This window comes from Diabrotica undecimpunctata, chromosome 5, assembly GCF_040954645.1.
Source record: "Diabrotica undecimpunctata isolate CICGRU chromosome 5, icDiaUnde3, whole genome shotgun sequence".
Classification (NCBI taxonomy): domain Eukaryota; kingdom Metazoa; phylum Arthropoda; class Insecta; order Coleoptera; family Chrysomelidae; genus Diabrotica; species Diabrotica undecimpunctata.
Genome location: NC_092807.1, coordinates 23,412,864 through 23,439,477, shown reverse-complemented (window position 1 = coordinate 23,439,477; position 26,614 = coordinate 23,412,864). Strand labels below are relative to the sequence as shown.

General features: G+C 33.3%; 2 protein-coding genes across 3 annotated transcripts in view; one reads left to right on the top strand and one right to left on the bottom strand.

The window, feature by feature from the left end:
• LOC140441179 (venom serine protease-like) overlaps positions 1 to 23,011 on the bottom strand; it is a 318,277-nt gene extending 295,266 nt beyond the window's left edge. The window contains exon 1 of the mRNA XM_072531695.1: positions 22,894 to 23,011. Within this exon, the coding sequence (XP_072387796.1) occupies positions 22,894 to 22,936 (43 nt within the window). The 5' untranslated portion in view covers positions 22,937 to 23,011. The remainder of the gene's footprint in view (positions 1 to 22,893) is intronic.
• shot (dystonin-like protein short stop) overlaps positions 1 to 26,614 on the top strand; it is a 733,882-nt gene that overhangs the window by 156,167 nt on the left and 551,101 nt on the right. The gene's annotated exons all lie outside the window — the stretch shown is intronic.

Below are 26,614 nucleotides of genomic sequence, written 5' to 3'. Positions count from 1 at the left end.
GTAAAGCCAGAATGATGATGATGATGATTATGGTTGTATTGTTATGATACTTGTGAGGTAATAATCTCATTCAACTAGAGATACCTTTACAATCATATTTGCCTAAGAAGAGTCTTTGTTTATTTATAAATTATTATTAAATCTAATATTATATTATAAATTAATATTATATAATTATTAAATCTCGAAACCAGAGATCCGAGATTTCTATTGACAAAACCAAAATTCATATTTTTGCTTTACTACTTTATTTACAACCAGGAGATTAGAGCACGCATCGGAAAAGCTAGATCCACCTTCAATCGGATGGGGGCCTTCTTCAAGAGTCACAACCTCTCTCTTGATATAAAAGTAAGAATGCTGCGATGCTACGTCTTCTCTGTCCTTTTTTATGGTGTTGAATCGTGGACCTTGAACGAAGATATGTGCAGAAAATCGGAGAATGCTTAAGATCCCGTGGACTGACCGAGTCACAAATGAGAAGGTCCTCAGAAGAATGAATAAGAATCGAGAAGTACTGACCACCATCAAATCTCGAAAGTTACAGTTCTTCGGACATATTATGCGAAATGAATCCAGATATACTCTCCTTCAAGCCATCCTGCAAGGAAAAATATTTGGAAAACGAGGTGCAGGAAGAAGAAGAACATCTTGGTTAAAGAACCTCAGAATCTGGTTCAATACAACATCTGTGCCGCTTTTCTGCGCTGCTGCAGATAAGATAAAGATTGCCATGATGATCGCCAACATTCGTAACGGATAGGCACATCAAGAAGAAGAAGAAGAAGACTTTATTTATTTTAAAAAAACTTTCGACAATATTAATAATCTCGCAAAACAAACTCAAATCTTTAAATATTTTTAGTTATTTACAGTGTTGTAAATCTAGTTAGCAATGCAAAAATATCGTATCAATCATCTGTTCCTACTTTATTCCCACTGATATTTTGTTTTTCTTTAGTCGGTGTACACTTGCGTTATGTAAGCGTGTTGTATAATTATGATTATATCGTTATACGGATAACAATAACGCCTACAACAGTTGCAACTTCAATGCATTTTCTACACATCATTAACGATGCACTTGAACAACAATGGGAAGTTTGTATTTGAAATCGAAATACTGACGTTGAATATTTCGTCTACGACGTGACTGAGAAGTTACTTTTTATAAAGTGTCACCTTTATATACGGAAATAACATAATTGGTAGATAACATAATGCATGTCTAACAGTAAAAAGTGACATGTCAAGTTTAAATAGTTTTTTCAAGGCCGTATAAAATTATACTTACCTTGTTGTAGGTGCAGTTAATCATAGGTAACATATATTCCACGAATTTGTGTCTATTTTCTATTAGAGATGAAAGCTTTGACTGAGGGCCCCTGCCTACTAGGCAGCCAGGCTGCGGCAGCCGACATATATGAGCAGTCAATCGACGGCCAGTTGTGTCCGTTCTTTATTGACGGAAACTATCATCATCATCATCCACTCTTCTGCGTCTAAAGTTGAACATAGGCCTCCAATTTCTTCCAGTTCTGTTGGTCTTGAGCTTTCTGTAGTAAATTCCCAGCGATTCTTAAGACGTCGTCTGCCCATCGTTTAGGTGGCCTTCTTCTTCTTCTTGTGTCACTCCTATCGGAGATTGGAAATCATCATGGCTATCCTGACCTTGTTTACAGCTGACCTAAAGAGTTCATTAGTGGTACAGCCAAACCACTCTCTCAAATTACGCAACCATGACATTCTTCTACGGCCTGGATTCCATTTTCCTTCTATTTTTCCTTGAATTATATTTTGAAGTAATGCGTATCTATGTCCTTTCATCAGGTGACCCAAATATTCGAGTTTTCTTCGTTTGATCGTTGACAAAATTTCTGGGTCTTTTCCTATCCTTCGCATGACTTCAAAGTTTGTAAGTCTTTCAACCCAACTTATCTTCAGCATTCGACGGTAGCACCACATCTCGAAACTTTCAATATTTTTTATGTTGTTCTGTTTGAGAGTCCAGGCCTCTACACCGTATAATAGCGTATTAAATACGTAGCCCCTTAGCATTCTTAATCGTAGAGGGATGCTTATATCTCTGTTGCAGAAGAATTTTCTCATTTTTATGAAGGTGGCCCTGGCAATTTCGATACGTCTTTTTATTTCATTGTTTTGGTCTCCAGTTTTGTTTATTGAAGTCCCCAAGTATTTGTAACTTGATACTTTTTCAATTTGAATGCCGTTTATACTAATATGTGCTGGTTGTGTCATGTTCTTACTGAAGACCATATACTTGTTTTTTTTTATATTGATACTTATGCCATAATTGTTGCAGACAATATTTATATTTGTAAGTAATCGTTGTAATTCTTCTACTGTTCTTGCAACTAGTACAATGTCGTTTGCGTATGAAATATTATTTACCAACTCTCCATTGATTACGATTCCTTCGTTTGCTTGCAAAAGGGTTTCCTGGCAGATGCTTTCACTATAAACATTAAATAGCAGGGGTGACAAAATGCATCCCTGTCGTACTCCTCTACGTATTTCTATTGCTTGTGATATCTCATTTTCTATTTTGATGTTAGCTTTCTGATTCCAATATAGATTGAGAATTATTCGCAGATCTTTATTATCTATGTCCTTTCTTTCAAGAATGTCTCTTAGCTTATCATGGCCTACTCTGTCAAACGCTTTTTCAAAATCGATAAAACATGCATGTACTTCCTGATTAACGTCTAGGCATCTTTGTGTAAGAACATTCAAACCCAAGAGAGCTTCTCGAGTACCTAGTGGCCTACATCTGCTCTTTCTGTTAGCTCGTGGTCGCCACGCCGTAATTTTTTGGGTCCACCGCCCGTCATTCATTTTGGCCACATGGCCCGCCCAGTTTCACTTCAGCCTTTCACATGCTTTTGTGCTCTATGATATTTGTGACGCCTGTCTTCTTATTTCTTCGTTTACAACTCTGGCTCTAAGAGTTAGTCCAAGTAGCGAGCGTTCCATTCATCTTCCATTCTCTGGGCTACCCCAAGTTTGGTTGCTGTATGGAGAGTTAAGGAAAGTGTTTCAGCGCCGTAAGTCATGACTGGTAACACACATTGGTCGAACGTCTTCTTTTTTAAATAATTTGGCATGTTGCTTTTATATGTTGCAAGTGATTCTGCTTTGCAGTTCAGCAGTTTGGTTGTCCCTAGCAATTTGGATTTCATGACTTTCTTCTTCTTCTTATTCCGTCCCCATTAACGGAGGTTGGCGACCACATTTCTAAAAGTGGTGATGACCTTCTTTCATGACCTAAGTATTTATATTTATGAACTAATCCTATTTCGTTGCAGTCGACTTTTGGATTTTCGCTTGGTACCAGATTTGTCAGGTATTGTGTCTTTCCAAAATTTATGTTCGTGACAAACGTGACATCTAACTCAGTAAGCATAGTTCCAATCTCTTTGAATAAGCTATTTGTTATCAGAACAATGTCGTCTGGAAATCGTTGGTGGGAGACCATTTCGCCGTCGATATTGATTCCTTTGGCTTCCCACTCCAATTTTTGAAAGCATGTTTCAGAACTACCGTCAAAAGTATGGGAGATAACGTGTCTCCTTGCCTGATTCCTCTTTTGAATTTAACACAATTGTATCTGTGTCTAGTCTTACGGTCATGGTTGTATTATTGTATATATTATTTGCGATCAGTTTGGAGTACCGATAATTTGTGCGACTTTCCCCCAACGCTCTTATCACGCTGTTAATTTCCATCGTATCGAATGCTTTGTGAAAGTCTACGAAAGCTATGACCAATGGTCGATTGTATTCGATGGATTTTTCTATAATCCCTTTTATGCAGTGGAAGTGGTCGTTGGTGTTAAAGTGTTTCCTAAAACCTGCCTGTTCCCTAGATTGGTAAAAATCTAATTTTGTTTCCAGTCTATTTGTTATTGTTCTTCTAAATAACTTATGTGTAGGTGGCTTAACAAGCTTAATGAGTCGGTAATTCTCGATGTCTGTTGGATCGCCGCCCTCTTTGTGTAATAAAATCGTAAGTGTTGTAGGTGTTTCACTTTGGTGAAGACACAAGTTGAACAATTCCTTTATATTCTCTAAAAGTCTGTCTCCTCCAATCTTTATGGCTTTTATAACGATATTATCCTCTTCTGGCAGTTTATTTCTTTTCTGTTTCGTCAGTACGTTCCTATTTCATCTGTTGATATATTATGCATCAATTCCGATCCTTGGTTGATTAATCTTACTCCTGAGTTTCCTAACTTTTCTGTTAGTTGTTCATCATGGTTTTGTTGACATCTATATAATTCTGTATAGAAATCTTCTACTACCCTGTCATTCATCTCTGTTGGTGATGATATTTCCATCTTTATCCTGTAATTTCATTATTTCTTTTTTACTATTTTTCAATTCTCTCCCGATGAGCATTTTGAGACTCTTGTTATTTTCAATCGTTTGTTTGTTTTGTTCACTTTTATGCTTTCGGTTATCCATACGAATAGACGTACTGTTGTCTTCTTTATATGGACGTGAAAAAGGTCATAATTATTTACAATTTGTCTCAGAAAACGCCTCATAAATCGCCCTCGCAGATTATATTGATAATTTCTTCCCATTCTCGTTTTTTCCCTCCTCGATCACTTTATTTTACAAAAGATATATCCCAAATCGCCTTACGGCTGTCAAAATTCATTTTAAAGACATACGGTATAGGTTTGGCTGACACGACCATGCGCGGATACTGAAAGCAGCCATATTCATTTCCCTTTCGAATCCTCATTAGCTTTGGCTAGCCAACAGGCTGCCAGTCCAACAGACACGTTCTAGTGGCTGTCGCAGACAAGGATTCTTGACTACCCGTAAACGGCGTAAACCGTCGAGGTTTGGCTGCCAATCTGTTTGAAAACTTTCCAGATACATACATTCTGGCTTTTATTTTTTTAACACCTATACAGAAACGTGTTCTTTCTTTTCAGGCATTTTATATATATTATGTCTCGAATTTCAAACTTACAACCTTCAGGAAGATCTTAAGTCTTAGGGTGTTGTCTAGGTTTATATTGTGCGATATCTACTTCACTATTTACACTTTTTCTCTTATTCAAAAGTGACTTGCGTTTGGCCTAACTATAGTGTATTTTTATGTATGAGAGAGTAATAAAACAATAAATTATGTATGCAAATCCCTAAACTGTTGATACGGGTGACTCAATGAAAAACAGATATTTGTCAACAAGTTTACAGAAGTATATAGGAAAACAATTTTAAATTGACTATGACCACCAGGTATAAAGGTTGGAGCAGAATAGAATACAATAGTTGTGAGGGTTACTAATCCCTAAATAAGGTTGCCAGTGTCGGAGTGATGGAGGTTAACAGGTACTAATGAATTTGCAAGAAATGTAAGATGTTTATTTTATTGGTTATATATAACCAATAAAAGTTTAATAACTACCTACCTATTTGCAAAATAAAGTTTAATTCTTTAGATAAAATAAAACGTTTTATTTTATCTGAAATGAGTGCATTCCACGAAGTAAGGGTTTCAACAATCAAACATTTAATTCTTTAATTCCAGGAATCTACGACAGTAATTGACTAGATAATTACCTTCTAAACTTATTCCACAGAAAATGTGATAGTGGGTTTTTCCATTTTGTAGGAAGGTCCAAGTGGCGTATTCAAAATTCTTAACAGTTCACTAAAAGTAGGTACTTCAGTTGCAAGGTGCAGTTTATTGTGTATACTAGTGTTATGCAAAATTTGGAAGTGCCGTGTAAACGCCGAAAAATTGGTCCTTTAACAGTTAATGAAAAAACATTAATATTTAATTGTTTTAAATCATTTAAAGACAAACGTTTATGTGAAAGTGTTGATGAGACCGTTGAGTTAGTTAGCAGTACACTTGGTGTTGGGAAATCTACGATTTACAGAGTTATTAAAAAAGAGAAATGTGGTAGTTTTCAAATGCCACGTAATGCTCCAGGGAAACCAAAATTTCAAATAGAATATCATTTTAAAGAAGGACTTCGACGGAAAGTGCATGAATTCTTCTTTAGACAAGAATTTCCAACATTGGATAAAGTTCTTGTCTCAGTTCGAGATGATAAGGATTACCCAGAAATGAGTCGAAGTACGTTATGGAAACTTTTAAAAGAAATAGGCTTCCGCTGGAAAAAGAATCCCAGAAAGTCTATTTTATTAGAAAGAAGCGATATTGTCATATGGAGAAGACATTTTCTAAGAACCATAAAGGAAATGAGAAACCAAAAAAGAAAAATATTTTATCTTGATGAAACATGGATCAACGAGGGTCATACACCAAATAAATTTTGGCAGGATGAAACTGTTACAAGTCAAAGGCACGCTTTTGTAAATAACTTATCTACTGGTTTAAACCCACCATCAGGAAAGGGACGCAGGCTGATAATACACATTGGCAGTTCAGACGGTTTTGTTGAAGGTGGTTTATTAACTTTTGAATCAACTCGTACCGGTGACTACCATGAAGACATGAACGCTGATGTCTTTCAAGAAGGGTTCGAACAAATGATAGATCTTCTTCCTAAGAACTGTGTAATAGTAATGGATAATGCAAGTTATCACTCCAGACTTATAGAAGGACTGCCCACAACCAAGTGGTTAAAAAAAGACTTGCAGAATTGGCTGAGTTCAAAAAATATTACGTACCATCCCGGATCTATAAGAAAGGAACTTTATTCGTTGTGTGCCCTTCATAAAGAAAAATTTAAAAAATACGAAATTGATGAAATTGCCAAAAATCGTGGAATGGCAGTACTTAGATCCCCACCATATCATTGTGAATTAAACCCGATTGAACTGGTATGGGCACAGATAAAGAGTGAAGTTTCAAGAAAAAATACCACTTTTAAAATTCATGATGTTAAACAGTTGTTTTTGGAGGCCGTAAATAATGTAAAACCTGAAAATTGGGAAAAGGCAGTAAATCACACTATTAAAGAAGAGGAAAAAATGTGGAAGCTGGACAATATTACTGATAAAATGATCGAGCCAGTTATTATAAATCTTGGTTCTGAAAGTTCATCTTCTGAATCGGATTTGGATTTGTAACAAGTAGCTGTAAGTTTTATATTAATATTTTTATTCATCTATTTAACATACCTTAGACGGTTTTAAAAACTCTTTTTCTCTTTTGTAATTTTTAAAAATTAAAAAAAATGTGAATTTTTTAAAACCCTTTTTAATGTAGGCCAGTCAGTTCTAATATAGTGTGTGATAAAAGAGGTCACTTTTGTTTACATACACATAACACTTTATAACACTGAAATAATTCATTTATTTTTTACAATTATTCAAAGTAATTTTTCAATTAATCTTGAGCACGCCCATGGAGTGGTCGGAGCTACCAGTTAAAATTATGCTAATTACTCTCTCGTTCATAAAAATAAACTATAATACACAATGCATCACAAAGGTTTATCTACGGACTGAACTGGTCGTATAGGGCCTCCATTGGCTTTTTCACCACTTCCAAATGCCTTTTAAGTATGTAACACGTGAAATTTAAATCTGGAAAAGCGTTTGTTGTCATTAATTTTTTTTAACTTTTCTAATATCCAATTACACAAAACTTACAATATTTGTTCAAAACGGTATTTCGAAAACCTAATCAAAAAATTTAAACCTCCTTGTCTGAGGTGCTTAACCTGATTGAGTCATTTTCCTGCTTAAACAACCCGGACATTTTCTACCCATGTATGCCCCAATAAAGTTTTTTATTGAACAACAAAAAATGATTAAATGATTAAACAATAAAATCTGCCTTGTAGTAGAAAAGAATAGTAATTAGTATGCTATGGTCTTCGCAGAATTGAACCCGATGGAAGGTACAATAACCCCAACGTGATCTTCCCTTGCCCCAGCTGGTCACGCACAACAATTTACTCTACTAAATTATGGTAGCGAGTAATGGGACGGCGGCCGGGAATATAATTTTAAATCTATTAAATTTTCCAATTTTCTTGTCAATTCTGGATGTAATAGAAATTACAATGTTGTAAATAATGCTAGAAGGACTTGTCAGTTGCAACAAACTGCATGCCACCTCTTCATTAACTTTCATTTTCCCAGTGAAGTTTCGTTCTGTTAACACGTTGCTATAAATATATTCTATATTTTCTATAATTATTATAAATTGTAATTTCCTTGTCAATATTGCTAAATACTATAATGTCTTAAGGTTAAAACTTGTTACCGATGTAATTGACGTGACAACGTCTTAAATTAGGTTGTGGCTCGGAGTCATTCATGAAAAAGTGTAACGCCCGCTCACGTCTGTTACAGTGAGTCACCGAACGAGAGAGAGGCCCGCCGGACCGGCGAATGCCTTGCGTCTCTCTCCCACTCAAACATGATCGGTCCGTTGCGCGCAAAGCACTAGAGAATTAGGCGCGTTGAATCGGTGCGTGCTTCCGTGCATCATCGTCCTATCCTCAACAAAATCACTCAAATAGAAATTAGTTAAGTTTAAGTTTACATGTACAATGTTTTAGTAAACAAAATATATTTCTATAGTTAAAATTTGTGCAATTCTTATTTTCATTCAATTCCTTGTTCGTATTGTGCAATTTAATAATATTCATATCAATAAATATATATTCTACCGAGAAAAAGACGTTGTCACGTAAAATCTTCGCCCGTAAAACCGACTTTACAAGCAACCGAATTTTTATGCCACCTCTTCATTAACTTTCATTTTCTCAGTGAAGTTTCGTTCTGTTAACACGTTGCTATAAATATATTCTATATTTTCTATAATTATTATAAATTGTAATTTCCTTGTCAATATTGCTAAATACTATAATGTCTTAAGGTTAAAACTTGTTACCGATGTAAAAAAAATTGCATAGTGCTTTGCGCGCAGCGGACCGATCATGTTTGAGTGGGAGAGAGACGCAAGGCATTCGCCGGTCCGGCGGGCCTCTCTCTCGTTCGGTGACTCACTGTAACAGACGTGAGCGGGCGTTACACTTTTTCATGAATGACTCCGAGCCACAACCTAATTTAAGACGTTGTCACGTCAAAAGTCAATACATTTTGGATACATTTGTACGTTCGGTTAATCGTGATTTTCTAAATAATTCGTACATTGAAGGCAAGAAGTAACATTTTTTGCACAGAAGAAAGCTCTTAACAATTCTAATTCAAAGAGACCTCGCCGACTATCAATCGCTTATGAGCGCAGGGAACGAGGGAAGGTATGTACCAAAAAGATATAATTGTAAAAGCAAAATTCAATAGCAAAAGAATTAAATTGGCACAACTAGTTAAAATTAAACTATAAATATTTCAAAGTTGTAGAGTGATATGATTGCCTGGACTCTATTTTGTTTAATAACAACTAGAGGCGTAGATAATATAAAAATAATCAAACTAGTTAGTCTAATAAAGACACAAAAGCGTATCTGTCACAGAACGTTCCACATATGTAGAACATTAGAATTAATGGTTAATACGTATTGGTGGATAGGATAACTTTCCATATTTAAGGGAGGCTAGTTGAAGACCTAATTGCTTCAAAATATTTAAGGACCACTGAAGCAATAAATCAATTACGACGTTTTTTCCTTCGATTTAATAATAGTGAACTTAAGGGCCGATTCAATACATTGAATCGCAATTCTCATAGTGACAAGAGTTATACAAATATCATTAGCTTTACAGTGCTAGGAGGCAGTAACAGAGTACTGTTACGTAAAAAATATGAGTCATATTAAAAACCTGTAAACATCTTGTTTATTCACGTATATGTTTTAGATTTTACGAGATCCTTTGATTAGCTGGCAGAAATTTACCTGAGACGGAACTTTCCAGAAACCGGTCAGACGATGACCCGGATTTACCTTCTAGTATAAATCATAGGGATTCTCCTGAATTCTAGGCCGGTTGTGTTTTCATAATATAATAACGGATTTTTCATTGAAGGAGTTAGTTAATATCTGAAGACCCTCGCCCGCGATTTTAATTGTAGCGTTCGTATAAAATAAATTATGTATTATTAGTGGTTAATAAACTTATATAAATTATCGTGCTTTTTAATAAATTAAAATAAGAACAATATAATAAGAACCTTTTAATAAAGACATTATAAATTAAATAAAGACATAACAGTTAAATAAATTCACAACAATACTCAGAGAAACAAAATTGGTATACGATTTAACACAAACACCGGTTCTAACGTTAGCACATCTATCACTCATACTTCACGCACTTTTCGGGATCGCCAATATACCCGATGCTTTCTTGCCGAGAAGCAAATTCGTACTGTCTAAGTTTTATAACGCGATTTGGAGAGAGAGAGATTATGCGGGAGCCGGTCGCACACACATTAACACGAGAGCTGACGAGCTGAGCGTACAAGTTGGTAAAATAACTAAATACGATTACAATATTATAATAGGTTGTTTTTACAACACATATATTAGAAAGAAAAGCACGGTGTACAATTCGGTGAACGTGTCATTAAAAAACTATATACAGTAAAACCTCCCTTAACCGAAACCTTTTTAACCGAAACCTCGTTTCAAAATCTACAAAATGGTCAGATTTTTGCCACCGAATGTCACGAGCTTAATTCAGCCTTTAGACCAGGGAGTAATAGAGACATTTAACAGATATTATAGAGGAACATTCTTAAGACATCTGTTATTACAGAAGACAAATGAATCCAAAAGTGTTGATTCTCAATCTTTAATAATGAAACATGTTGTTTATTGGTGTGCTGAGTCGTGGGCCAAGATCAAATCTTCAAATTCTGGAACAACCTTTTTGATGGAATTTTGATTGAAGATCCTGAAGAAGAAAATGGTAAAGAAACGACAGAAAAAATTAAAACTTTAATAAAAAATTTTGCCGGGATGTGAAGAAATTAACCAAGAAGAGAAACGTGAGTGGTTAGCAGCCAATCACTCAGATAGTCAATTCATCGACCAGGATATCATTGATATGGTTCTTTATTCAGACAACCTGAGCGTATCAGACGATGAAGATGACGATCCAAAAGACAACAGGCAGCACGAGACCGCCGACTCACGCTGCCTCCAATGATTTTCAATGCCGTAGAGGTAAGAACTTTATACAGTAGGTCTAATTAGTTAGGGACACGACTAGGTTCTTAATTTTTGTTGTCTTTGCATAAAATTTTGTCCTTTTCAGATTGCTTTACGTTTCATCGAACAATCGAATGAGGTAAACTCATGACGTTCTGCAAATGAACGATGAAGAGATATAGCTGCAAAACATCGTTGTCACACAAAAACGCAAAAGAAAATAGACGATTTCTTTAAAAAAGCATGTCAAACTTGTTCATTTTCCTTGATTTTATTACTTTATTCTGTATTTACTTATTAGAAAACATTACGAAATCACCTCATAGTATTTTTTAATACTAATACTTTGACCAAGAATACTATAAAAAACAATTTTATTTTTAACCGAAATTCTTGTTATCCGAAACGGCCTACCTCCCAAATATTTCGGTTAACGGAGGTTTTACTGTACTCACTTATACAGGTATACTCACACTGAAACAGGGAATGACGGCATAAAAGATCATAATGACGTAAGAGTCGATATTACTCGCAAAGGACGCCAATATACGTTTCTCGTGAAAAATAAAGATGAAAATAGCGTATCAAGAAGAATCATAGCAAAATATGGATACCGAAAAGTAAAGTGGTACCAAAAATGAGAAAAAATAGTAAAATATTTAATCCAAATAAGGAAGTACAAAAAAGAAAAAAAGTTAATACAAGAAATATATCCATAACACTGGTCTGCAACCAAACCCCCCTTCCACAAATTTTATCTTAAATATAATGATGTCAATGCTCCAAATCTATCTCCGTTTGTCGATTTTTCTATTACGTCTAGATTTTCGGTTTCTATTTTTTTTTTCAAAATATTTAAAATTTATGATTTTCTGAATTTATTTTTGCATCAACGCTATAAATGGTGTACATACATACAAAATGGGTTTTAGCGAGCAATAAAATAAAGGTTGAGTTTACCGAAAGTACAAGCTGAATATAGCTGCAAATGGCAACCATGAACTAAAATATTTCGTTTTGGCAGCGTTGGATGTTTTTATAACGCGTAATGTTGTATGCAAATACAAAGAGAAAAAGCTTTTAAAAAGTATATTTTGATTATACTATTTCATGAATTCTGCAATTTTTAATTTATATGAAACAATCACGAGTAAATATATGTGTCTTTCGAGATTAATTGCAAACATTTGTTGCTGTCTGGCAACTGCTGATTTGACGATTGCAAAATCTATCTCCTAATCTATCAAAGGGCAATTCCCAAAAATATTTCTAATAATTAACTGCAATTAATCTTAAAAGACACAAATATTTACTCATTCTTGTTTTATATAAATCAAAAATTGCAGAATTCATAACATAATATAATCAAAATGTACTTTTCTAAAGCTTTATCTCTTTATGTTTAAAGCATACAGCGTATACATTGTAACGATAATATTTTGCCTACCATAGAATAAGATTATGGGGGTAGAAAATTGGGGACAGAAACTATGGGGGCGAAGATAGAGCAAGCAAAATAAACGCTACTATGCGAACGGCACTCAGGGGGTTGCTGGAGAGCTGGGGTCGTGGATAAGTGAACTACAAGGGTTCGGATTTGGGCAGCTACAAAAAAAAATGAACTAAAGGGGTTACTTACGTAAATCTGGAACAAAAACGAAACAAAGACAAGAAGAAATACCTCTAGCTATTTAAATGGGACGCCGCTTCGAAGAAAACTTCCTGCTGGAAGAAAGAAAGTTTCTTCCTTCCTAAAATAAAGAAACACAAACAGGTTAGATTTTTCTAAAATAAATAAAAAAATGGATCAGAGAAACAAATCAAAACGTTTATTTTTGTCTCATACAAACAGTTATCAAACACGCAGATTGCACAAAAATTATTAAAAGTTGCAAAATATAAAATTACAAAAAAAACTTACATGTGTTGCCTGTTAACAAAGGAGATTGCTACAAAATTCTTCGAAATGGTTCCTAGGTTATCTTATTAATATGGCTAAATTAAAAATGAAGGATATCCTTGTTCATGAAAATATATAAGATTTAACTTTTTCTATAAAACATCTTTCTATACAAGCAAATTAAAAATTGTCACAACAAAAACAAATTAGAGTTAGCTGTCATATGTCAACACTCAATTCGGATGACAAAGAAACAAAAGATTGACAGAAACCACGCCTAGTTTACAATATAATTCTAATTATTACTAACTCTTAAAATTAAATGAAAGCAATTATTACTTTTAGCAAAAAAAAAAAATGTCTGTCTAATTTGGAAAAATTTAATATATTGAGTGTTACCTTATTTTCACTTATTTCACTTAACTTTGAACAACTTGCTATCTATCTCTGGGATTGGAACTAAACAGACAAATTCTCCACTGGAACAAAAGAAACCATTTCCACACTTCAGGAACGACGATCTAATGGGGCTGGATCAAACAAACAAACAACAACAAAGCCGGTGGGACATCCTATATAATCACCTTCCAAAATTTCTTCGGTTCCGGTATACTGCACAAATCTAGTGGTGATCTAGTGGTTACTCTATTCTAATCCGTCATATTACGGAGAGTAATTACCACTTTTTACCGGTGTTGGAACTTAAACCATTACACAAATTTACCGGCTTGGTGATTAAGAATATCACACACCCTTCAAACTCGAATCGTCGAATCTCCTTCCCAAACTCAACTCAACTGTCCCCTCGCCGGCCGGTCTTTCAAAACTAGACGCCAAATACCTCCCTCCACGCTTCTCACACAAATTCCTTACGACTTTAAATCGTGAAAATTAACCTTGAATCTCTTCCTGAGTTAATACGTCTCAGAGAGAAAAAGCACAATACTTGCAATATTTTTTCTAAGAACCTCTTCTCAACAGGGATATTTGGGGCTTGAATGTAAACAAATCGTGGTTCGACGACAAAAAAAATCTTGAAATATTATAGTTAGAAATAATATGTACGAAATGGGGAATTTTGAATGTAAATAAAAAAGTGCTAATACGTCTTTACTACGAGATAAACAACACGCCTTTTATCGATTATTTTAACGTCGTTGCAAACAGACAAAACAGGGGCGTCTTTAGAAATTTGTAACATATCAATATTTCGTAGTTAAAAGAAAAATTTAAAACGCTACAACATTATAAAAACATGCCAATACTGCTAAACCAAAATTGTTTGTTCCATGTTTGACATTTGCGGCTATAATCAGCTTGTACTTTCGGTAAACTCAAGCAAAATAAAGGTAGATAGAGGCGTAAGTGAGTTTTATAGTAGTACATATGCGCATGCGCAATTTTTGCTCAGCTCAATTTTTCGACTTGACAGCAGCTAGTTAAAAACTTCTTTTGTGATTGTTTAAGTGCTGTAACTAATATTTTGGTATGTCTTGCACATTTTTTGTATGTAATTAAAGTATTTTATGTTTACTTTTTGTATTTACCTAAGAGCTGAGCCAATAAATGTATAAGAGAAATATTTAAAATTATTCGAAAATAAATTTTATTGTAGGTTATAAAATGCCGCGAACTTGCAAACATTCTGTAGACTGTTTTTCTTTATATTTGTAATGAAATTACCCTAAAAACACAACGAAACAACATTTTTTACTTCCTATCGATGAAAGGAATGCCAAAATTATGCTATACCAGTTTCTCAAGAACGTTAGAGATTGGCTTGAAGTAAGTCACAAATCTATGCTTGTTTATGTATTTACCAAAGAGCTGAGCAAATAATTGTATAAGAAAAATATTAAAATTATTCTGCTGATAACTACCGAGAAATCATTCAAGAACTTGTTTGTGTTTATGCAGATCTAGGATGCAACATGTCACTCAAGATTAATTTTTTAGATTCACACTTGAATGTTTTTCCTGAAAATCTAGGTGCCGTATGAGATGAGCGTTGTGACAGGTTTTACTAGGATATATTGCACATTGGAAGAGGCTACAATGCAGATTGTCTGTTGGTCGATTTACCGAGAAACTCCGATTAAAGCAATGAAATAAGGAAAACTACAAAATAACTTTGATTTTATCATCATAATTAGATATATTTAATGAAACTTTGATAACGTGGCCTGAAAAATGGTATTTTTAATGTAAAAGTTAAACATAGTACTTTATAACTTTTTCTAATAGTTGTTGCTTGTAGAAAGAAATTTTTTTTGCAGACCAGTGTAATTAGACGCTGATAGGCACAACAAATTTATATTAATTAGTATTAAACATTTTTTTTTAAATATGTGTTTATATTTGTTTATACATAAAATATTGGTAAAATTAATTTCCATCAGATACTCGATCAATAAATTATTTTTAAAAAATTTTATATACCCGGCTACATTGTACAGTAGACACGTCCAACCAATTAACTCTTTTCTAGTTCAAGGTTTTGTCGCTATTGACTCCTTGTATACTTTTTATACGAGCGTAAAAAGTGTTCTACATTATGTGACCGACGTTCATACGCAATGGTGTGGTTATTCAACAATAGATGGCAGGAGCGGACGCTTTGGATAACTATATCGGAACATTTCCAAGTTTTTTAATACTCTTCTGGTATTTATACATTTTATAAACTTCATTAAATTATAATTTTATTTACAATAATTATTATTACTGTCGGTTATTCCTGCACATTTTATTTGAATATTGAAAAATTAGTTTTTTTAAGTTTTTATGACTTAAATCATTTTTAATATATTTCGGTCCTGTTCTTGAAAATTTTTACAAAGCAAATTATAAGGCATCCCTATTAAATTATAAATATATAATTACAAGTATATAACATCTGCATACCCAATAGAAAATATTCATTGTTTATTTTAAAATTATACAGATTTTGGAAAAAGTAACAAATAATAAAAAAGTAACTTGTTCTTAGCGTATTTAGTTAGTCGTTCGGATTAGTTATTAACTTGTCAATTCGCCGCGTCAATTTTCCTCGAGACCTAAACCATCATCCCCTTTAGGACTAGCTCTATTCATAGGCGCCCATATATCAAAATCCAGGGGGGGGGGGCAAGTCAACTCAAATTTTTATTTTGATCCATACAACTTAATAAAAACCAAAATAGCCGATTGCAAAAATGCAAAAATATAAACATGATTTACAAACAGTAAAGAAATACCAGAAAAGTAAAAGTAACCCTAAACAAAAAATTATTAACAACATATTTTATGGTATGACTTTATACATACAAATTTTATTATACAAAATTTTTTATGTAGGAATAAAAAAATCAATTTTAAGCAAGGATGTTAAAAAATAATAATAAAAAAAAGCAGGTACTCTGAGATACGAAATGCAACACAAGCAATAGTGTAGTTTAAATAATATGTAAGTAACATAATATCTGAATTGAAAAATTTCTTTTACTAGGAAATTAAAACAAATATTCAAAACTGTACTACGTTGAAAGGGTTAGGGTAGGGTGTACACCCTTCTACTACCATGCTTAGCCGAAATTGCATAAATAGTCAAATGTGTGCAATCTTCAAATACTTCGCTGGGTGCCAACTTATTTATATTTGACATTAAAAATTTGTACTATGTTGTTAACAATTGAAGAAATTTAATTAAAAATTTATTTGTTATAATTTATTATAAAAAAAACATTTTTTTTCAGTTAGTATTGTATATACTATAATTTATTGAAACGAATAATTTCCCAATAGAATCTAAAATGGTAAAATGTTAAACCCAACAAAACGTAAAAAGTAAACTTGATATTAAAGGCTAGTGCTCTGTATCTTGTGAAAATAAAAACTGAAGGTTTCTGGGCTTTTGTCCAAACTCATCTATTACTTTTTTAATAAAATTATTTCGATTGTTTTCTATTTTATTTCTATGAACGCTCATCATACATAGTCCATCTAATCTTTGTTCACTTATAGTGGACCTAATCCGGTTTTAACCCTTCGAAGAGTTGAAAATGATCTTTCAATCGTGCATGTAGTGGGAGGAAGGCACAGAGAAATTTCTATAGCTTGGGCTATAGCTGGGTAAAATAAGCAATGGTCTAGTAGCTCTATCATTGAAATATCTTCTACATCTAAATTGGTTTGATTTTTCCAATAATAGAGCCACAATGATGCCCGTTCTTTTAGATTAGTAATTTTATATAAATTATTTATGATTTCTATTATTTTGGCGAGGTCTTCTTCAGTTAATTTTATTATGTTTTTGGGATGCAAGTTATACAATAACATACCAGGATTATTGTCTTTTGAAAATCTGACACCAAGAGAACTAATTAAAGAATCTAGGTACGGAATAAATAATGACACTCTAAAAAAGTCTTCAGCGGAATTAACCGCATGGTTTGACCGTTGTGTTTGCTTTCTAGGAGCGATTCGTGGTTTTTCAAGGGTAATACTTAGAGATTCGGCATCATTTGTATTCTTTTCAAAAATTGTTTTAAAAGTTGTTTCCGCTTCTTGTCTGTGCTTTGTTATCATATTAAGAAATAACTGTATATGATTTTTAACTGCCAACATATCTATTGATTTAGTTTGTAAAATGTTTACTATGGGTTCTAAGAAAGAAGAATATTTGGAAATCAAATTTAGGGAAATTATAAAAGTGGAATCAGATGTGGCACATGAAAGCTGCTGTGCTCTTGATCTTGTTGAGCAATTAAATTTGTTATCTGCTATTATTGTTTCTAAAACATTTTTGATTTCAATAAAATTTTCTGAAAATATTCGAATAGATTTGTATTTTGATGACCAGCGAGTTTCGGATAACAAAGGCATGTTTGGTGCTAATCGCCGTCTCAAAGTACTATCACGAAAAAATTTGATGACATCTTTAATAATTCCCACACAATTCTGAATTTCTCTAACAGTATTTAAATCATTAACAACCAGATTTAATTTTCGTGAGGGACAATGAAAAAATAATGCTTTGGGATGTTTTTCTCTAATTATTTTTTGAACACCACCCTCTTCACCAGCCATAGTCGCGCATCCATCAAATCCCAACCCCACCAATTTTTCCACATTTAAATCAATTTTTGAAAGAAATGTTAAAATTTCAAGTGCTATTGATTTAGCATTTAATTCATTTAATGGTACGAAACCCAAAAAATGATAGGGGGGGGCAACTGCCCCCTCTTGCCCCCCCTATGGGCGCCCATGGCTCTAATATGTATTTATTTATTAGATATTTGAAGATATCGCTTTGTTCCACGAATATATATTGTTTAGCTAATTTGTATTTTATTTTACTGTTGATTTGTTTCTAATTTTTGAAGGCGGTGTACGAGAAAGTGGTGAACAGTAGTATCAAATGCCGCAGAACAAGCAATTGATGTCAAAACTAAACCTATGAGCAATAAAATCTGGTGGAACAAAGGCTGATCACGTACAACAAACAATTGTACGTAAAATGTGTTAACACACAAACGCAACATGACGAAGACCGACGAACTGTTAGTAATGCAAAGAAAGTTTTGTGTGGCCAAAAATGTAAAAAAGGCCAAAAAATGTCAAAAATATAAAATATACCTTTAAAAAATGGATTAATCTCCAAGTTCTCACAGAAGACAGTGACAATGGACGTGCTACATGTCCAGAGAGAATTCCAGGAGAATTGATTAAAAACGATTCAGACAATTTTTTCAACATACTCAACTGGTATATAAACCAGTATATAAATGGTACCTCGGTGAAGGAAGGCACATAACTTCAATGTTTAAAAAAGGTAATAAATTGACTTCTCCTTAGATATATAGATGTAATTCACAACAACTACGAATAATGATTTCAGACCTAGAAAAAACATCTCTTGAGAAAGGACTAAAAATGAATCTAAAGAAAACTAAAATAATGAATAACACAGAAGAAAGATCAGTAACTACCATAGGTGGAACAAACATAGAACACGTCCAAGAATATATTTACTTAGGACAAGCTATCAGAGCAGACAAAAGTAACCAGACTAAAGAAATAACCAGAAGAATAAGAATGGGGTGGGCTGCATTCGGAAAACCCTCATATACTATCAAAAACCAAAAAATACCTTTAAAATTAAGAACGAAGGTATTTAATGTATGCGTCCTACCTGTTCTGACATATGATGCCCAGACGTGGACGTGTACCAAGAGCAACTTAGATAGAATAAAGAAAACTCAAAGAGCTATAGAAAGACAAATTTGGGAATATCGTTGAGAGATAAAAAGAGGAACGAGTGGATAAGATGCAAAACCGAAACAACAGACGCTGTCGAACATGCATTGAAATTAAAATGGAAATGGGCTGCGCGTAACGAAAGATATCAGGATGGAAGATGGAGTAAAGAAATTGGCCGCTGGAGACCATATACTGCAAAAAGTCAAGAGGTCGACCGCAAATGAGATGAAAAGATGACATTGAGCAAAGCGCAGGTCTAATGTGGAAAAGACAAACAGAAGACAGAGATAAATGGGAGAGGCCTATATTCAACAAATGAATAGATTTTGGGCTATAGATAGATAGATAGATTCACCAGATATATCATAAGACGTAATTTGCATGAAAGTAGGTAGTAGGTTTCAGTGAAAAGGATCAGTTTTTTTTTTAATTTATCAGATTTTGTGGGGCATTTTAAAGGATATTTTGGTAAATGGAATCGTAGGATAAAGTACTCTCTTTCTGTGATCCCGTGGCGGAGAAATAATGAATTTATGCAAAATATTAACCAAACCTTATCAAAAAGATCCTATCTGCTATTCTCCGTTCATAAATTATTGAGAGCACGAAATGTGCCTCAAACTCATAAAACGGTCTTAAACCATAGGCGTTCCTGAGGTGTTTATTCATTAAATAATAATATAATGTTTTAATACTGTTATATATAATATTGATAATATTTTAATACTAATATATTTAGCAAAAAAACAATTAAAACTTTCACGACTAATGTTGGTTATTATATTATATTAATAAAAATAAGAATTTAACCATTAACAATTTTGTAAATAAGAATACCTTATCTCTTTGGATATTTCAATACTAATCTTCGCGTTTAATCACTTTACTAGAAAACCTGGAATTCATATCCGAAGGTACTATTCGTTCCAAGTTCCAAGATGGAATTCACCAGATTTTTAATAATATAATGGGTATGCTTTGGCCACGTGCCTCGTTTGTTCAGTTTATATTCGAAACTTAACTTAAAAGGGTGAAGTTATTACGAACGAAAACAATTTTTTTGTTTAGTACGTTTTTGATCGCATGTAATTTACGGCTCGTCGGTGTGTCCGCGTCTACGGCAGTAATTAGCGTCTCGAATATTTCTTTTGCGAATTATATGCAGTGCGTGAGTGATTTTTTATTCCATATACCTACCAACATATACGTACCTTTCGCTCGTGCTCGTTTTGTTGGATTGTTTGTGATGGCTTCATCATCAACATCATCAAGTTTTACACCGGTACTGTTGCGTACAGTCAGTAAGTCTGTCTATTCACCAAGAGAGAAGACTATTGTCCTGAATGTTCACGATGCTCTGGTTTCTCAGAATCCCACAAACACTGTTCGCAACATAGTCGAAAGTTGTGCCAACATGACTGACGTAGGAGAGTCCTATATATAGGTTCCTATCAGAAAGAAAAAAACACGGTATAGCTAACCCAAACACAAACGAACACTTAAAGAGAGGGAAAAAGCCTATTGAAATTGATGAATTTGCCAAAAATGGTATTCGAAGGAAAATTCATGGACTTTTTTTCAAAAAAGAAATACCAAACCCAAACAAAATTTTACAAGAAGTTAGAGACGACCCGGATTTGCCTCATATCGGACGAACTAAATTGTGGCAAGTTTTAAAAGAATTAAATTTCCGGTGGGAGAAATCAGACCGAAAATCACTTTTGATTGATCGGGAGGAGATAATATGTTGGAGAAGAAATTATCTAAGATCCATACGAAAATTCCGGGCTGAAGGAAGGCCCAACTTCTACCAGGATGAAACGTGGGTAAACTCAGGTCATACTCTAAAAAAAATTTGGTCAGATAAAAATATATTAAGCTCCAGGCAAGCCTTTATGGAAGGTTGGTCTACTGGTATCTCCCCACCTTCTGGTAAAGGCAGTAGATTAATAATTTCTCACATTGGCAGTGAAAAAGGATTTGTTAAGCATGGTTTGTTGGAATTTCAGTCCAAAAGCACAAAAGACTCTCACGAGGAGATGACAGCTGAAGTTTTCGAAAAGTATTTTGAGCAGATGATTGAACACATACCACCAAATTCAATTATAGTATTAGATAATGCACCTTATCATTCACGATTAGTAGAAAGACTTCCAACGACTGCGTGGAAGAAACAGGATATTTTTGACTGGCTGCGGAATAAGTAACTGCCTTACGAAGATGGAATGGTAAAAGCAGAACTTCTAAAAATTGCCCGGCAACACAAATCTAAGTTCAAGGAATACGTAGTTGACAAAATGGCGGAAAGGCGAAACATTACAGTCCTTAGACTTCCACCCTACCACTGCGAAATAAATCCAATTGAACTCATTTGGGCACAAATGAAAAGTTATGTGGCTAGAAAAAATACGTTATATAAAATACAAGCTGTACGTGAATTGTTATACGAGTCTTTACAACATATTACAGAACAAAACTGGAAAGATGCAGTAAGGCATGTAATAGATGAAGAACAAAAAATGTGGGATCTTGATAACATAATTGATGCGACCGTAGAGACACAACCGCTAATTATTAACCCTCAAGATGACTCGGATTCCGAAGTTGATCCTATTTATTTTGAATTTAAATAGTTTTCTAATCGTAATTATATAAGGTAAGTAATAATAGTTGTAATCGTAAGGTATTAAAGGGGAAAGGCGCAAAATGTCGCCTGTCAAAATGTTCAATGTGTTTTAAATGTATCCATTTTTTTTTCAAATCCTGAGAAAACTAAACAGCATTTTTGAAAAATTTAAAGGCAGAATGGAATATTTTTTAGAATAAATAAAAAGTTTCTTTTGCATGCAATATTTTCAATTAAAAATTATACTATATTTTCTCTTTTATTTTCACCCCTGTTACATAACATATTAAAATAAACATTGTAGAAGTTTTCAGGGACTTTCTGCCCTGAGTAATAATGTAATCTTTCATTCTGCGTTTAAATTTTTCAAAAATATTTATTAGTTTTCTACGGATTCGAAAATAATGGATACATTTAAAACACATTGGAAATTATGCCAGGCGACATTTGGCGCCTTTTTCCCTAATTAAATAAATGTATCTTTTACAAATGGCAAGAAACTTTTTATTTTTGAATAAAATAAATAAGTTTTATTAAAAAATACAATTTACATAAGTACAATTTAAAAAATATATTTATTTAGTTCAAATAAATGTTTCAATCATATACTCTACGACACTGGTCGTTCATCTCTAACCATTCAAAATACCCCCGTAATAGCATTATAAGGTATTGTATTCCTTCAGATATAAGGTGGGTTAGTCGAAAACGTTTTAAACCTTCAGTTTTAGGTGGGTTTTTACTATTATATCGTATTACCTATCCTCTCTGTATTTCAGTTTTCTAATTAGGGTTAAACTTGTAGTGAGCTATCAACAAATTGTGAACCGGCTATAAATATTATTATGTATTATCAATATTCAGATATAAAATCGTACTTAAAGGCTTCTTTATTCGATTTGAGGATGTGTTAGTCAGCTTTATATCCATTAATTAGTAGACACTAATATGGTATTATTGTCAAAGAAAATTTTCTTAAAACACAATATACTCTTAGTATAAATGACATAAAATTCATAAAACAATAAAAAATGTAAAACTTACTAGTTGGTGTTTTTAATCCTTCTACAATGTCACCACAAGCCATTTAAATAAATGAACGTTTCAACCACTTTTTTAATCGTTTGCCCTGCGTCGCTTAATTTAACAAATTCGATGTTCTGAACCCGGAGAACTGGTCTTGACTGGCCATCGACGTACAGTGCCGTTTAATCCAGTTGAAATTCTCGTTTTGGACGTGATTTGAAAATTTTTCTTGGCGAAAAAGGTACAGTTACTTTCTGTACCTTTCTTTTTACTGTTATTCCTGGTAATGTATTATAATAATTGTCATAGATCTGATAAGTCGAATAGGAAAATAAACGCATTTGAATTCATTGCAAGACTCTCTTCTACACTGTACTTACTTACATACTTACGATATAAATACGCATTTCACACCTTTACATATGAAAAATCATCAATAGCATTGATAATTTCAAACTGATGCGATGCAGAAATTGTAACAAAACATAAACTGTAAAAATGGCAAAAACAAAAAATAAAATCCATAAAAACAGTGAAAGTGAAAGATTCATATCTATAAAAGAATTTAAATAAGTATCAAATGATAAATCAAAACAAACATTAGATTTAAAAATAAAACTCTGAAAGAGTACACATATTAAAAAAAATAAAAAAAAAGTTAATAAACTTGACAGGCAAAGCATAAAAATGGACAACTACCGACGAACAAAACATAAAAATGGAGAAATTAATGATAAATTAATAATAATAAATGTGTTAAAAACCAAGAAATTTAATTTAGACAGCCTCAAGTGTCCTCCGGAGGCGTGTCAGCCGGGAGCTGACAGCCGTGCCGGACGCATCAAGGAATTTGGATATCGGTCAAAATACTTGGGAATTCCAAGTTTGGCCAAATCCAAATTTCTAATGACTCGATGCAGGGAAATTCCACTTTTGCTACGTAAAACAAAGGATTTGTTTTACATAAAAGCAGGTAGATTTTCTCTCATCGATCAGTCGAGCTTGCCTCTTCTACTGTAGACCTAGTCGGTGCTATTATTGTTCCAACTAAGTTATTGTTTTATTTCTGATTTCCTATATACCATTTTTATTTTAGCATTATTGTATATTCAGACCTTTTTAGGTTAGAATATTACATTGATCTATATTTTGTTCATGTACTGATTGTTTGATATTTTATTTGATTATTTTGATTGTTTATTTTTCTTGTATTTTGTGTCTAAGTTGTTCTTCCGTAAGTTAAGAACACTTAGAAATATTTATCTTGCTTTTTCTATTTTATATTTTGATTTGCACTTTGTCTAAGTAGTTCTTTCCGGTAAGTCAAAGAACTCTTAGAAATATTTCTATGAATATTTGACTTGTTATTTTTATTGTTTGTCTAAGCCGTTCTTTTCCGGTAAGTCAAAAGAACACTTAGAAATATTTTCATAATCATTGTTGCATTATTATTTCCGATATTTTATCTAAGATATTTACTTCCTTAAGTTACGAAAATACTTAATACATTTGTCTCTTTCATTTTCTATTTTATGCTAATTTGTTTCTTCCGTAAGTCAAGAAACACTTAGCAATATTTCCACATCTTTTCTATATTTGATTTTTTTTATTTTCTATTATAAGTCGTTCTTCCGTAAGTCAAGAAACACTTATTTGTGCATTTATTTTACTATATTTGATTCTCTTGTTTATTTTCTGTTCTAAGTTGTTTCTTCCGTAAGTCAAGAAACACTTAGACATATTTCTATAATCTGTTTCATTTTTGCATTTCTCGTTTTATATTTTGAGTATTTTATTTTTCCACTCTTCGTTTCTTCCGTAAGTCAAGAAACACTTAGAAATATTTCCATATTTTACTCTCACATTTACATATTTCATTTATCTATATTTCTGTCCTAAGTTGTTTCTTCCGTAAGTCAAGAAACATTTTTTTTTCTTTGCATTATATTTTTATACCATTTAAATTACTTGTTTACTAAGTTATTCCTTCCGTAAGTCAAGGAATACTTGATCATTTTTACCTATCTGTTTTCCATTTTTGCTCTGTTACTTTGTAACTGTTCCTTGGAACCGTTACCTATAACAGGTATTTGTCACTGGAACTGTTATTTATAACAGCGGTGGTATTTAACCTTTCTACCAGCGACAAACCAAAGATGGTGAATACCCGATCCAATTCCGGGGATAGGAAGAAGCCCGAAGAGCCGGCGATGGGTCCTACAGGCCCAAATGCCCCCTCTCGGCAACACAAGCAGCAGTTAGCTCAATTCCTGTATAAACGTAGTTTGGCTACAAAACTGCGGGACATAATGTATGAACGAAAGTTGGACGTAGTTGAACGTATGGACGAAAGACAGAAATGAAGTACGAATTAATTAAAGACTGCATTCATCAAGCAGCAAAAGAAGCTCTGGAAAATAAAGACTTATAAGGGGCCTGTTCCACTAGTTGAACAATACCCAGCAATTGACCAAAGATCACTTAATACCTAAAAATAAGATACTTGTAAACATTATCGTCTACGTAGTAGGTTTCGTGTAGGGTTTTAACCTTCGGCTAGCAGATGGTACCTAGACCTAAAGACCTAATAAATTAACTTGTCAAATTTCAGTTACAGTGTGTGATTTAGTAATAAGCATGGTAAGTGATAGCTAGAAGAACCGAAACATATGGAACTATGGTAGTAAAAGGAAAGGTAGAAGGCCGAAGACCAAAAGGAAGATCTCCACCTCGATGGACAGACCAAATGAAGACTCTGGTGGGAAAATACCTACATGAAGCCGTCCTTATGGCACAGGATCGCAGCCAATGGAGAAAGAAAGCTAATAATATTTAGAGTGTCACCACAATCTGACAAGGGCTTAAGGAATGAGGAGGAGAATGGTAAAATAAAAAGTTTTATTTAGATCTGTAATCATCGAAAGAACGTATACAAAAAACTGCGCTAAATAATTTGTGATCAAAATTAGATATAGAGGTTTTTGTTAATATTTTATAATATTTTCGAGTTTTTTTTGGAAAAAAATCGAGTGGTCAATTATTGGACTAAAAATTATGCCTATTATCTATGTAGTAAATAACCTCATTGATCAATTAGTGTGTTTCAGCGAAAGTGACTATTTCCCACCTTTTCGCTCTTACAATGCACGCAATTTATTGTTCTTTGTCTTGTTAATAGCAAATAAAGCAAAGAAATAAAGCAAAGAACATCAATAGAAACAGACATACTAACAAAAAAGACTAAAGTGGTATGGACATGTAAGAAGAACTAGCGACAGCAGATGGATAAAGAGAATAACCGAATGGAGCCCCATAGGAAGGAGGAAAAGAGGACGACCCCGAAAATCCTGGAGGAACGAAGTAGACGACGCCATGAGTAAGAGAGGACTAAACGATGGAGAATGGAACAACAGAGAGAGAGGGAAACGGTTGAGCGAGGGAAGGCAGTGAATACTGTAGAATCCCTAAATATATATGTATATATATATATATATATATATATATATATATATATATATATATATAGATATATATATATATATATATATATATATATATATATATATATATATATATATATATATATATATATATATATATATATATATATATGTCTTGTTAAATTTTCAAATGAAAATGTCTGTCCAGATTTTGACCACAGAGAACAGCGGTTAACTACTGGCATCGTGACGTGGTCAACTACCGGCGACCGGTGGTCAACAACTAGCTTGACCTCTGG